This window comes from Camelus bactrianus, chromosome 1 (assembly GCF_048773025.1).
Source record: "Camelus bactrianus isolate YW-2024 breed Bactrian camel chromosome 1, ASM4877302v1, whole genome shotgun sequence".
Lineage (NCBI taxonomy): Eukaryota > Metazoa > Chordata > Mammalia > Artiodactyla > Camelidae > Camelus > Camelus bactrianus.
The window spans coordinates 50,370,854-50,385,514 of NC_133539.1; the positions used below are offsets into that span (position 1 = coordinate 50,370,854).

A 14,661-nucleotide genomic window follows, 5' to 3' on the forward strand; every position below is an offset into this window, starting at 1 on the left:
ACAGTAATATAAATATATTTATTGAAGTACAGTCAGTTTACAATGTGTCAGTTTCTGGTGTACAGATAATATTTTAAATATCTCTAACAACTAAGAATGGCTTTAAATGTTAGGTCATTCTAAAGCCGCATGTGTAATATACTCTGGGCTGGTAAAACCAGATGGGCTTATTCTGCACTAGAATTTGCTCAAGCATGAATAACTTCCCTTAGGCTAATGACTAAAATCTTAAAGTAAGTTTCCCAGTGTTTGTACATCCATCATCTATAGTTCAAATACATTTAGCAAGACGGACACGCTGGTGAGTACAGCCCACACTGTAGTTGGATGTGGGCCTCTGCTTTTAAGGCCCAGTAAAAGTCTGGAAGAGTAGAGAGTGCTTGATTTATTTTTAAGAAAAGTTAAGGCCATCTGATAGATTTCCAGCTGAAAATCGGTCAAGGCTGGAGATTGGTTCACTGAGACCACGTCTCATGCCAATTCCTATTTTCTCATGGCCAACTCCCAGACTTGGCTGGAAGTGCCACCGCCTTTCCCATAAGGGTAACCTGGGACATGACACAAGGAGAGAAAGGCCTTCCAGGAATTAGATGAGGAGCAAAATAAAAGGCTCCCCAAATCATGTCCAAGCTGCCACTCAGTGAGTGGCAAACACCCAAATCACAATACCCGATTCCAATAAGGCAGAAAAGAAAACCCCAGTCCTCTACAGCTCAGATTCAATCCAGATGTCTAAAAAACACAGCAGGATTAAAGTTAAAATTTTGCCAAGGCAGTACCAGATGCCTGTAACAGGACCATATAGAGGTTGAGGTAGAAGATACAATGATTTTTCCACACTTCTCTGAAGTCAGGCATGAGAATGCTTGGTGTGAGTTGGTGGGTAACACCTGGAGGAGGAAGGCTTTCACCACCAGCCGGCACCGGTTTCTGCACTGGACTGAGCATCTGCTTCCTCTCTGGACATCTGGATCACAACCAAGCTCACTGGCTCTTGCTATTATTTGAAAATCCAGGAAGCCAAGGGTTGAATCCCAGTTAACCACTGACTCTGTGGCTTTGTGGTATTAGTCTCTTGGGCTTCAGTTTTGTCACCAAGAATAGTAAAGCAGCCTGACCTTCAAGAGCAGTTGTGAGGGTTCACTGTTAACATGGGGTAATCAGCAGAAAGAGATTACAAGTATTTTTCAGTTACAGGTGTTCTAGTCCCTGTGACAGCTCATTGATCTCCAGGTGGCTGCCAGATCAAATCATGGTGATGATGACCACAATAATAGCATTTATTACGTGACAAGTATTTACATACATTATCTTATTAAATCCTCATCATCGCCTGTGAAATAGACATAAATACATTCTAAGCTGACACTTAGGAAGTAACTTGCCCAAGATCACACAACAAACACCTTGGGCCTGTGAATCTGAACCCATTTCTTTGACTCCAGAATATCTTTTGTGTCTGTCTTCCATTTGTATGATTACTATTGTTGCTGGTAATAATGCTCTCTCTCTCTTTTTTTAATCCCTTCCAAACATACACACAGCATAGGGATAAATGTCCACAAACCAATCACTGATCCACAATGACTTACATTGGAAAGGATGCTATTTATTTACCTCTGGAGCTATCTCAGGGTAAGGTGAGCTAGTAACAACAGAGAATGCATAACTGAAACTTCACACCCAAATAAATTTGACAGGCCTGCTGTCCAACATTGTACCTACAGTAAACAATACTGTATCGTGAACCTGAAAATTAGTTAAGAGGGTAGATCTCATGCTAAGTGTTTTTACCACAATGAAAAATGTGATTTAGAAACTAGACTATATTAAAATCAAATTGACATTACATAATTATGACTGACATATTCAATTATACCAAGATCACATAACAGAAAAATCTGTGATATATATCTAAAAATCTGTGAAAAAATGCTATATGTATTGAATTTAAATGTTAACTAATGGGGAAAGTATGTTTTATATTCTTGCAGATGTTTTCAGATGAAATATATTTTATGAAAAATATGCAGAATATGCAAACAGTACAATAAGAAGGATTTTCATTATAGTTGAAACAGCAATTTTAAAAAGCAGAGAATCCATGTAAGAAAAAAAAATTTTTAAAGAAAATTAAACTCTAGAGATGTAATAGTTATAAAAGAAACTGGGTGGGTCAGATCTGGGGCTGCTGACTATGAGGCCTAACTGCTCACAGTAAGTCCTGCAATGTTCCCATGGGAACTGCAGTGAGTCAGACCCCAGCCGCCCAGCGCTGAGCTGTGTGCCTCACATGCATCATTAATATGAAAAATTGTGAAAACTCTACACTCAGCCAAATTCTTCTGCTCTCCAAAGGACGTGGGTGCAGTTCAGTCCACATTTCCAGTGACTTTTCATTTAGCTTCACAGCTTCTCTCAGCCCTGGTTAATTCCCTCCCCAGCCTTGCCAGAGTCAAGGACTCCCAGGGGTCTGCAAGGTTCCTGTCTGCGAGGGAGTTGCCTGCAGCGTGAAGGCTGCGGAAGGATCAGACGGTGCTGATCCCAGGCAAGGAGACTCGGGGTTCAGAAGAAATTGCTGGAATACCTCTCCGGTTCTCCAAACTGCCCCTCCCACCCCGTATTACCTCTCCCGTTTTCCTCCACCTTACTGACTTTCAAACTACAGAGTGCTTGCATGTTTTTCATTTTAAAGTGCCAGAAACTTAAACCAGACCCATCTGGAATGATTATATAAGTAGTTAGGCGGACTGACATTTGTTACCACAGGAAAAGCACCCTCCTCCCCATATCTGGATTTTCCTCTTGATTCCCCACCGACCCCACCCATAAGGTGTGCCCCACCTTAGCGATGAGAAAAACAATAATATAATTTAAATGTTTTAGAGAACCTAGCTGGAAGTGGTCGATTTTCATGGTACTATTGCTGACGGGGCCGAAGATGGTGATCACGGAGACCTTCCTGGTGGCCATCTTGCAGAAGTTTTCCAGATATTCATCCCGCTGCTGAACGTACATGTTGTTCTCAGCCTTAGGAGCGGTGATCAGCTGCAGGTGGGCGAAAGCAAGCAGATGTTAACTCACAGCGAGTATTTCACACTGAGGCAAAATCCAATGGGGGGAGGGCTGGTAGTGGCTGACACCTACACTATAAAGAAACTAGACTGTTTGGTTGGATAGTTAGCAATAATTAGGGCCAAACAAGATCATTTGGAAAGGCTTTTTTTTTTTTTTTTTTTTTTTTTTTAATGGTTCCAGGCAGCTTCGAGTTTTCTACTCCCTTCCACTATTATTTACCTTCCTTACCAGGCTCTATGTGTCTTGGTGTTCTCATTTGTGAACTGTACACAGGAACACTTTATTTGCAAGGCTGTTGTGAGCTTTACATGAATACTTGGCAAGTAATAAATGTTCAATAAATGCTCTCTCCCTTCCTTTATTTTGTCTTCATTATCTTAATTGGCTGCTCAGACATTTGTGAATTCAGTGGTTGCTACTATTATTTCATGTCTCACAGAGTTGAGTTTCATAGCCAGGACTTGGGCACTATGAAACATTCAACGGCTGAGAATTTTATTAGGCAGCCTTGCAGAGAATTTTTAGGATGGCCTTTCAGCTTAGTTTTGTCACACAGAATATATTCATCGTCACACTGGGCCTGTACAGAGCTCATGGTGGACATCTTTGAAGTTGGAGTCCTCCAACAGGACAGATTTTACTCTTTTAGTCCAGCCTTCTCTTCAATTCAAATCTGGTATTTCTCACCCACCCTCTCATTTCTTTCACGCCCACTTTGAACCCTGACTTCTGGGGAAAAAGAAGACAAAGCAATTGAAAGAGATTCTTTGGTCACCAACTATCTGGGAAAACATGTATTTCATTATTTTGGATAAAATGAGGATACTCTCACTTTTTAGGGCTCCCCTCGAGTCCTCTCCCTAAGAATGTCTCCATTTTTTAAAATTGAAGTATAGTCAGTTTTAATCTCGCCTGATAGAAAAGCCTTTCTACTCTTGGGATTATTTTTGTTGCCTTTTCTTAGCCTTCTCCAATTTTACCAGATTCTGCCTGAGCAGAAACCAAAGCTGCGTACCACACTGCACGAGTGTGTGGGTGTGGTGCTGTTCAGCTTGGAGGTGGAAGGACATAAAATTTTATTCTGAAATGGCCATGTCTTTGTTGATCTCTTTGACCCCAAACAGCTCACTAGGCTGATGTCTGCAGTAAACACTGTCCAGCTACCCTTTGCAGGCTCATCACTGAGCTCAGAGGCCAGTCTCTCTATGCTTTCTTGCATTCAACTACGTTCAAATTTATCAGCCACTTTTCTACTGACCCATCTAACCTTATAAAATATTTCTGAAGTTTGTGGCTATTAGCTTGGCATTTTTCAGAGGGGAAGTCACCATGTTGTTAACCTCTTTATCAAATACTTCATCATAGTGGTAATAAATCTGGTCTCAGCTCATCCTGCTGTTTATTTTTCTCTGTCAGAGATGTGTTTATTGCTGCCTGCAGGCCTTCCCTTTTAAGAATTCTCTGTGCTTGACAAAATATGATCCTTCATGGAAATGAAAATGATTCAATAAGCTTTTAAGTGGAACATTAACAAAGGTTTTTCTGGGATGAAGTTTTTTTTTTCTCAGATTGTTATTTATTTTAAGTAAACATGATTTCATCTACTTTTGATTTTGCATTTATGTGCCTTTTCAGGTGGACAGGATGCATAGGAAATGCTTGTTTTAGAAATATAATTTTCCAAGAGGAAAAACAATAAAATTTCCAATTTATTCATTGATTCATACTTAGCCTTAAAAAAGATGCCAATTCCTATTTGAGGTGGCTATAAAAAGATATGGTGATGGTATTTTTGCCTTGTTAGCTTTTAATTAGCTATGTGACATTTGAAAATATTTCTTGAGGTTTTGATGGTAGCCCATTTCTGAGAGTTTTATTTTCAGTTGGTATGTTTTAGGTTTTTCTTTCTGGCTTTTCTTTGCTTCACTATATTTTAAAAACAATCTTTTTTTCCTTTAACAGAGGCACTGGGGATTGAACCCAGGACCTTGTGCATGCCAAGCAAGCACTCTACCACTGGGCTGGCTACACCCACCACCCACAGATACACTATTTTGAAATAAATAAAATGGATGCTTAAGCAAGAACACAAAATAGTCAAAAACAAAGGTAAGATTTACTGGAAATGATTTTGGAATCCCTGTTCTAAATGAAGAGTAAGCCCATATTTAGAATATATACTAGATGACTGATAATTCCCTGCCTCTGGAACTTCAAATCCATATATAGACGCCATCTTTCATGGACCTCATGGACAGATCATGACATGACAAGATTTTAAGAGTCCTCAAAGCCCCCTATGGTCTTTTTCTCCCCCTTGTGTATAACTGGGAATTTCAGAGAATATATAATCATACTGAACCTCATCCTCCCTAGCCGAACAGCTTCTCCCATGTACCTGAACCCAGTAGCCTTAGGCTGTGGATAGCAGTGGGAATGGCACTTAAATAAATAAAGAGCTCTGATGTTTACTTTCACCGCAGGCCCTTTGCCCCTGGAAGCCTTGACCCACCTGGGAGGTGACATTCATTTAGCATGACTCATTTCCTAGTTTCCGGCCCTCCACAACCTGACCTCAGACTCTCCTGCTAACCTTTCCTCCTCCTCCTCCCTTGTGTGACCTCTTCACCCTCCCTGTAACCAGAGGGTCTGAATTATGAAATGAGACGGATCTGGGCAGAGGGGCATAGAGAAAGCGTGACTGCAGTCAAAATTGGAGGGCCTGCATTTTAGCCCTAGCTCACTCCCTGGCTACTTTGTAGCCTCAACAAGGCCACTTGCCCTTCTGAACCTTAGCTTTTTCATCTTTACAATGGAACAGCTTCCCTACCAGCTCATAAAGTAGAATCAAGCAAAAAATATTTGTGTGTGTGTGTGTGTGTGTGTGTGTGTGTGTACAGGCTGTGTGTACCAGAGCACCATGGATATATGTTGCCTCTGAATAATTAATTTACTCACATTCCTTCCTCTGCCTTGACTCACATCACCCTTTTAACCCAGAAGGCCCTCCCCTCGCCTCTACCTTATCAGAATCTGAGTCATTCTTCAAACGCAGCATCCCCCCTGAAGCCTGTTCTAGCCCACAGTGATCCCTTTCTCCTTTTAATTTTCATTCTTGTCTGCACGGCTCACCTGGAATTTACGCGTTTCCTTGCTGTACCATTTTGTTTTATGTTATGTCATGTCTCCTCACTAGAGTCTAGATTCCTCAAGGCACTGAAGCCCCAGCCCCATCACTGCTGTGCAGAAAGCAGGGGCACAGCGCTGGCCTATTATGGTCCTCAGGTTACAAAGACAGAGGAGGGGTCCCCTGGGTGCAGCCCACACACTGTTGGTAAAGACACTCTCCCTTACATTTACTCTGCTCCTCGAGTTTGCATCAGGGAAAGCAGAGGAGGCTGATCAGCTGAACATATCTCGGGGATCCTTTCCCTGTGTATTGACATCTACGCGCCACTCACTTTCTAGTGTGCCAGTGTCTCAAACAGTGTTTAAAACGGTAACCATTTCCAGTCCCTTCTTCCTGAAAAGAGCATTCTAGAACTTCCAGTAAACATTATTGTCTGGCACTTGGTCTCTTTCCAGTTTGGTGGCGACAAATCAGTGCATGTATCATGGATTTAGAATTGTGTTGTTCTTTTTTATGTTCCTGTTCCAACACTCCTGTGGTGTGTTGGCACAAGGAGCCTCGGAGTATAATGAAGCCAGTTTGCATAAGTAAAGGGCACAAACAGGAACGGGAAGATGCCAGGGAGAAGATATTTTAAGTCTCAGCTCATCCTAAATATTGTGTTGGGCTCAAAACACTAGATTTTTACAGGATTCAGAAAAATTGCACTCCAGCTGGTAGTCTGCCTTAGTAAACTGGAGCTTTATATCCTTTTCTAAAATTAAACCAAATAAGGGGGAGGGTATAGCTCAGTGGTAGAGTGCGTGCTTAGCATGCAAGAGGTCCGGGGTTCCATGCCCAGTACCTCCATTTAAACAAATAAATAAATAACCCCAATTACTTCCCTGCCACCCTCCCCCAAAATTAAAAAGAAATAATACTGTAAAATTAAACCAGATAAGTAGATTGTTGTCCCAATATCCAAATCTCTGAGGTAAGGTTAAAAGTATTAACGCACTTGAATTACTGGAGAGTTTGAATTACTCCAAAGAATACTTATACTTGAACTTGAATCTGTGTAATTCAGCATTCTGAGGCTTCTTGTTCGTTGACAAGTAGGTAGATCTCAGGGCACCATGTGATGGCTTTTCAGCCATTCTCCACATAGTCCAAGGTTTCAGTGATAACAGCTTATCTATATTCTCACAGTTGTCCAGCCCAAACAGACACCAACCAGTCCGAGGGACTAGGTCCACTGCGATTCAATCTGCTGCTCTCCACTCACTGCTGGGAAAGCTGGTGCAGAGAACTAGCTGCGTATTAAAGGTAGAAACGCTGCATTGGTGCTGCTCAGCACAAAATGTGGGCAGTTGGTATAGCTTATCATTTATCTGAGGTTGAAAATGAGTTTTAAGGTGTCTGTATTGATTAACAGGGTAATTTCTCAGTTTCCCCTCCACTTTGTGGCGTACGCCCACAGGAAGCTCACACCCATGGACAGGCAGATTGGGACTATGGCTTAAGCCTGTGCTTTAAAAATCAAGCAGATCTGAGTTCGGTTTCTGGCTTTGTCACATATTAACTGTACATCTTGGGAAACTTCTCAGCTTCTCTAAACTTCTGTTTCCTCCTCTGTAAATGAAGTCCTTCCTCATGGGATTGTTGTAAAAATTAAACCACACAGTCTCAGCAAAGCATCCTGCAGGATGTACCTCTTTCAACTGACTGGCTAAGAAGCAGGGAGTTTGGAGGCTTGACCTCTGGCCTAAGAATAGGACACCTGGCTCTACCTGCTGCTCCTTTGAAAACCACTAGGATGCTGTTCACCCAACCATAACCTATACCATCACTGCCAGTGTTTCTAAGTAAGTAGGTAAGTACAGTTAGGTGATATTTTCACATCTAAGAATGATATAAATACATGCAAAACACTTCAGTTTTATGATTAATTGAGTTGAGCACCAGGTTACTGAAAATCAGAAAAGATGAGCTAAGAGGCTTGCACAATTTCTTGGAATGCAAACTTCATTTCAGTTTGAGCACATTGGTTAGGTTGAGGCCAGTTGGAGGGATAAGATGTCAGCTGTACTTTAACAGTTTGGAGGCTGCTAAGCCTTAATACACATTAATTGAATCACTGAAACTTCCTAAGCAACATCTGCCATGTTTGGTGGAAAAAAATGAATGGGAAAAAGATAAATGGCACCAGCAAAGTCTTTTACCCAGAAACACTGGTCTCCTCTCTGACTGGCAGAAAAGACTCTTTTCTCTCCATCTTTTGATTTTACATTATGTTTATTTCATCGTATCTTTTTAAGTCCATTCGTATATTAGATGTCCTTAGCTCTTCAGAGAACATTTTTTTTTTTACATGATCATCAGCTGGGCACACACGGAATTGCAAGACTGAAATGCCTCCTGTTGGTACTTCCTTTCTAATAACAATCCTGGTTCTCTCTCCAACCCCAAAGAGCAACCCTGCCCTGAGCAATCCCAGCTGGTTTCTGTTTTGCCTCACATGACATCAGCAGAAGCTGTCGTTTGAGTTTCATTTGCTAGAAATTTATGATCAGGGATACTGTTAAAAGCAGAAAAGACCCAGCTGGGCTTTCAAATCCCTGACTAAGGGAGTGGGGAGAAAGAGAGAGAAATGAAAGGCATGACTAATATCAGGGATATAGTATGAAAACCCCTTTCTTTGGACTCACAAACTAGAGGCAGTGGAAGTATTTGCCAGATGGGTGCACAATTACAATCCTGACATTTTACCCATGATTATTTTCCCCCCGGTTAAAACCTGACCATGAGGAACACTATGCCTGCTCTGTTGGCCAAATGGCCAGGGTTGGGTGATGTGCTTTAGCAAGCTGGACAGAGTCCCAGGTACTCAGGAAGAGAGCAGCAGAGCACACCACTGATGCTCTCCCATACCCCCAGAGAGAGCAGTTTGCCCCCACAGGGTCTGTCGCAGGTGGAGTTCTACTCTAAAATCAGTGATTCTTTTTGGTCCTGATTGGAACATTCCCATTTAAACTTACATACTCTGGGAATAACCAAACAGCTGTTAAACTACTCTAATAGTCAACCTATCTTCTGCTAGCCTAAGTTTACACATTTACTTTAAGGCTCTGGTTAAAAACAAGAAACAGAGAGTCTGGGGATAAGCCCCACCCATGATAAACATCACAAGGCACTCTGCCCTGAATAATATTTCACATGCACATTTAACTTTTTGAAACCACTGAAGATAAATGGACACCAGAGTCACTTTGCTCAGATAATTAATCTAAATTTAGTTGGAAAAACTAAAAGACCCTCTGAAAGATGCCTTCAGAGGTGAGTGTCTGTCTCTTTTAATGGTGGGCATGCAGGGTGTGGAGTCACCGTGTGCCTTCAGCAGGATAGGTGCTGTCCTCAGTGGCATGAAACAGCCCCCTCCCACTCAGGTATCTGACAGAATCATTCCTGGCTCACATTATCCAACATTAATTTATTGATTTTTTTTTTCTCTGAAGTAACTGCATCGTGCGCTTTTCGTCCTAGACAGCCTGGAGTAAAATGATGGCATTAAGAAGCTAGGGGTAAAATCTTAGACGGGCACTAAAAGAGGGACAAGGAGACATTAAGAGAAGAGCGAATCTTCATCACTCATGAGAACTGCCCTTACATTTAGGATTGTGCTTATTCTTGTCCGAAGCCCTCTTGGACTTTGACTAGATTCTAGTATCATCCTTTGGATGGTGGCAAGGAATGGCCAAAAGAGTTACTGAGATGGACCTGTAACTTGGGGCACTCAGAACCACAGGCAAAGTAGAAGTAAGGACTTTGTGTCCCCTTTTAAACACACATACACACACACATGCACACATACATACTAGCATGCACGCACACACAAGCTCATTTTCTAGAGGCTCAGGAGAAACTGTCATGACATCTTGACTCTAAATTCAGATGTAACTCTAGGGCATTGGAGACTGGAGCAATTAACCCAGTTCCCCACACTCCATTCTTTTCTCTTCCTACTGGTAGTTGGGCAGTGGTAGGGGAGGCACCCTTTAGGGGAGACGATTTTAGCTAGCTGGTTTTAAAGGTATTCATGAGGGCAGATCAACAAGGACCCTTCCCCACTCCCGGTCACATCCACTCCCCACCCAGGCTGCTCTACTTCCCCTTTGAGTCTTCCAATTGTCCAATTGTTGGCAGAGACCTAGTTAGGGGGGAAGGGAGGAAACCTGCCATGTCCCCCAGACACATGCTTCTAGTTCTTAAGTTCATCCAGAGAGAAACCCTTTTCCTAAACTATGACCACAGTCAATGCATTCCATTTTAGGAACTCCTTCATTCTCCTTTTATTCTTTGAACTTGGCAAAAGGGAGCTGTATCTAGAACTGCCCCATGGAAGAGAGCAGTAAGGATGGGGATGGGTCTGACGGGTTTGGAGGAAGCTCAGCACAGGTGCCTCCCTGGGCTCATGTCTAAGATCCACCAGCCACTGACTCTGAACTTAGGGCTGCGCATCTGTGTGGATAGATGTTCACAGACCATCTAAACCAGAATGAGCTGGCCTGGCTGCCCTTCCCTGACAAACCTCGGGATCTTGACAGAGTGCAGCTTCAGCCACAGTCTGCCATCCAGCAATATGATTTTAGAAAAATCACACACCAAACCCTAACACTGCCTTAGCCCACAGGAAAACACCAAGAGGAAGATTACTTACAAGCAGCCTTCGTTTGCCCTCAAAGGGCCCCAGCAGGTCGCTCACCGACTTCCTCGGACTCTGTGTGAAGTGTTTGGTGGGTTTCAGGTGCCCGTCCTGCTCGTGTTTCCCCACTTTTTTCTTCTTGTTCTTCTCTTTCTCCTGACGGCTCTTTTTCTCAGCCTTGTCCTTCTTCACTTGCTTTTCACTCTTAAGTAACTTGTCTGCTTTCTCACTCTTCACCTTTTTTTTCTTCTCCTTCTCGGCTTTCTCCAGCTTTTCGTGCTTTTTCGACTCCTTGGCCTTTTTCGGGGGAATGTGTCCCACTTGCAACTCCTCCTCCAGCTGAGAGGCGGTTGGCCGGCCGAGGTCATACTTATCCTCATACTCATTGCTGAGAATTTTGTCCTGGGCTTTCTTTTTGGGAGATTTCCCTTTCCCTGGCTTGTGCGGCCCTGGCACCACATTTGGGTCCCGGGGGCCCGTCTCGCGCCTGTCGGTGCGGTTGTCCCGGAAACGGCCCGCGCCAGCCCGGGTGCTGGGCTCCGAGATGGTGGTGGGAGGGGCAGCCGTGAAGCTCTCCAAGCTGGTGGCCTTGCTGGGCCTCCTGGTGGTCGGCGGCCTCTCCCTGGGCTGCTCCTTCCTGGGTGGAGGGTAGAGATTCTCGGAGGACGCGGGCCCCCTGCCAGTGGTCACCTCGGCCGTTGCGGGGGGCCTGTGGGAGTCTGAGGAAGGATGCACCCGGGGGGTCCAGGGCCTCTGAGTGGTTGGAAAGGGTGTGGTGGTGGTAGGTCTTGCAGCTCCAGTCACCACCCGAGAGGTGGCCCGAGTCACTGTTGTGACGGGAGTAGGAGGCATGGTGGTGGCCCGTGCGGTTGGAGGCTGTGGGGGAGGGGCCCCCATCGTGGCGGCCGGTTTTCTCATCACCTTCACCCGACTATCTCTGGTGGGTGGCACGTGCGCTCTCCTCTGCTCTTCTTTCCTCTTCTCGCTGCTCAGGCCTGGCTTTCCTGCTCCTCCACCATTGTTCCCCTCCTCCACCACCTGGCCCTCTACCCCCGAGGCCTTACATTTTTGCACAAAACCCTTCTGCCGGATCTTCTCTATCCGGCGGATGGGGCCCTGGTCGATGATCTCGTACATGGCCTCCAGCCTGACGGGATAAGGGTAGCGCTCCTCCACCTGCAGCGTCTTCTTCAGCAGCACCATGCCAAACTTGCCCTTCTCCAGCTTCAAGAAGCTCATCAGCTTGGGGATGAGGCTGGGGTCCAGGGGCTGCTCCAGGACCCGGCCCTCACTGGTGATCCTCCGCACCTTGCCTCCTTCCTCGCCGGCCTGGTGGAACAGCACGATCTGCTGGATGTGCCTTTCCGCCAGCTCACAGTACACATCGTCCTTCAGCAAGCTCATCATGAGGCGGTAGTAGCCTTCGGAGGCATGAGGGGCCGAGATGACCCACACCCTGTTCTTCCCCGCAAAGCTGGCAAGGATGTTGGGCGAGCTGGACCCAGACGGGAAGCGCAGCATCCTTGATCGAGCTGAGGACCCCTCGTCTCGGACCATGTCGCGGGGAGAGCTCCGAGCTGCTGGCCTCTGCTCAGTTCTTACCCGGGCCCCATGGATGCCCCGCGAGGCTGGCGGAGCCGTTGACTGACCTACTCTCAACACCGGTATGCTCCTCCTTCTTGGGAGAGGCTGAAGGTTTGGTTCTTCCAGAGTGGTTCTCTGAATTCCCTGAGACCTCCCCGTGTGCCTCAGAAGCCGAGCTGGCCTTCTGTTGACGGGGGAAACCAGAGGCACTTTCCGCCCCCCGTGGCTCCCTCTATTCATGGCCTGAGATGGGGGTTCTGATCCGCACACCAGCCACAATGCCAACAGCATGGTAAAACTGGGTCCCATTCTCCATGTCATTGTGCAGTCCACTTTGGGGAGGCAGCAAGGTCAAAAGATAGAAAGGGGAGGACAGGGGGGAAAAAGAAGAAGAAAGAAAGAAAGAAAGAAAATCACTTAATTGCAAACAGAGCTGGGCATTATCTTTTTCTCTATCTTGGCCAAGGGGAGGGGGAAGGGGTGGTTAGAGAAGAAGGAGGGAGGTCAGGGAATGGAAAATAGGATGATATCCTGTTGCTTTTGAGTCCCTGTAATTTGTCAGTGCTTAGCAGAGACGGAAAACCCAACTCAGTTTTTAAGCAGAAAACCCAACTCAGTTCCCCATTCAGCGTGCTTGCACTGTTTCAACTGACTGATGCTCCAGAGAAAATGCACACTGAGCAATTAATTATGACAACATTCTGATTTCGTTTCTTTACATAAGCAACAAAGAAACAAACACAGCAAAGACAGGCAAGGTTACACACTTACATTGTGGCTCATGGAGATGGAATGCAGAGGGTTTAAAAATCAATCTGAAGTGTGCTCCCAGGACAGTTCCTAGATGAAGTACTTTTCCTCCCAACTCTCTTTCTCCTTTTCCAGGCTGGGCGATACAAAGGGGTGTGCTGCAGCTCCGGCTCCCAAAGCCACACACAGACCACCGCCTGTCCGGACCCGTGGGCTGAGCCTTCTTTTCTTTCTAGCTGTGCCTTTTTACCTTCTTGACAAGTAGGATGAGGTGAAAGGAGCTGTCCTTTTAAGTCTTTGCATCTCCATTTGTCTGCAGCTTCTACTCAGGCTGGTGTGTCTGTGTGTGCCAATCCCCCCGGCCGACAGCACTGGACGCCCCTTAAAGTGGAGCCCCAGCTGTTTCTGTATCTCGCTCTTTCTTTCCAGTTCCAGGATCCTTCTTATCACGCTTTCCCCCACAGTCTGGCTTAGTCCCTTTGTTTCCAAGCAAAAGCACTGGGATTAATCTGTTTTCCAGGCTGAGGGAAAACACAGGAATGTGATGTTAAAAAAGGACTTTTTTTTTCTTTTCCTGCGCTTCTCTCCTCCCTTTATTTCTCCCCACCTTTTTCTCTCCTCTTTTCCTTCTCCTTTTTCTTCTTCCTCTTGCCTGGATTCAGTCCCAGAAATGCCAGGACAACCTCAGTTTTGATCCAAACCAAACTCAAACAACAGCAGCCACTGGAAATCAACGAAACTTCACTAAGAATTTAACAGATCAGCAAAACACCACCTCCTTCCCATTTCAGCACGGTGAGCGGTGAGCCCAGAATGGGGGTGGGGTGGGGAAGAGGGGCTGTTCCTTGGGGGTGGGGGAAGAGTTTTGAAACACTGCACATCATCATAAATCAATTTAGAACAGGATGGCTGAGGACTTAACCCCTTCCCTACTGAGTCATCAGGAGACTGCCTCTTCCAGTCTGTATTCACACTGCACTTTGGAAAAGGAAAATTCTCGGGTTTTTATATCTGACTGCTTGGTTTTCCTAGAGACAGATACTCATTTGGGTTAGGGTGCTTGGCTGTACATACACAGATAGTATATATATTTATAGTTCCGTGTGTATATTTTTATCTCTTTCTCCTGGCTTCATGCGTTTAGTTTGAGGTTGGAATAGCCCATGGAAAACATGACTGGGTTGTTTTTATTTTATGCTAATTGGGGATCGTATTACTGTCTTCTTGTTCCTGGTTTCTCCTTGGCATGAAAGGAAGCTGGTAAAAGGTTAGCAATGCAGGCAATGCTGCTTCTCCCCTGAGACTGTGGTCGCCATTATACAGGGAAAGGCCGTTATGATCTCCAGTTCTGGGCTCTGGCTGTAAGTGGTAGGCTAAGGGCTTCCTCAGAGGGCATGAGTGCATGTGCATGAGTGTGTGTGTGTGTGCGTGCCTGCAT

General features: G+C 45.1%; 1 protein-coding gene across 1 annotated transcript in view; it reads right to left on the minus strand.

The window, feature by feature from the left end:
* Positions 1–14,051, minus strand: part of CCDC80 (coiled-coil domain containing 80) — a 32,306-nt gene extending 18,255 nt beyond the window's left edge. Inside the window, exons 1-4 of the mRNA XM_045507170.2 lie at positions 13,831–14,051; positions 13,245–13,744; positions 10,905–12,805; positions 2,892–3,048 (exon numbers count right to left, since the gene is read on the minus strand). Of these exons, the coding sequence (XP_045363126.1) occupies positions 2,892–3,048; positions 10,905–12,794 (2,047 nt within the window). The 5' untranslated portion in view covers positions 12,795–12,805; positions 13,245–13,744; positions 13,831–14,051. The remainder of the gene's footprint in view (positions 1–2,891; positions 3,049–10,904; positions 12,806–13,244; positions 13,745–13,830) is intronic.
* Positions 14,052–14,661: the final 610 nt, after the last annotated feature.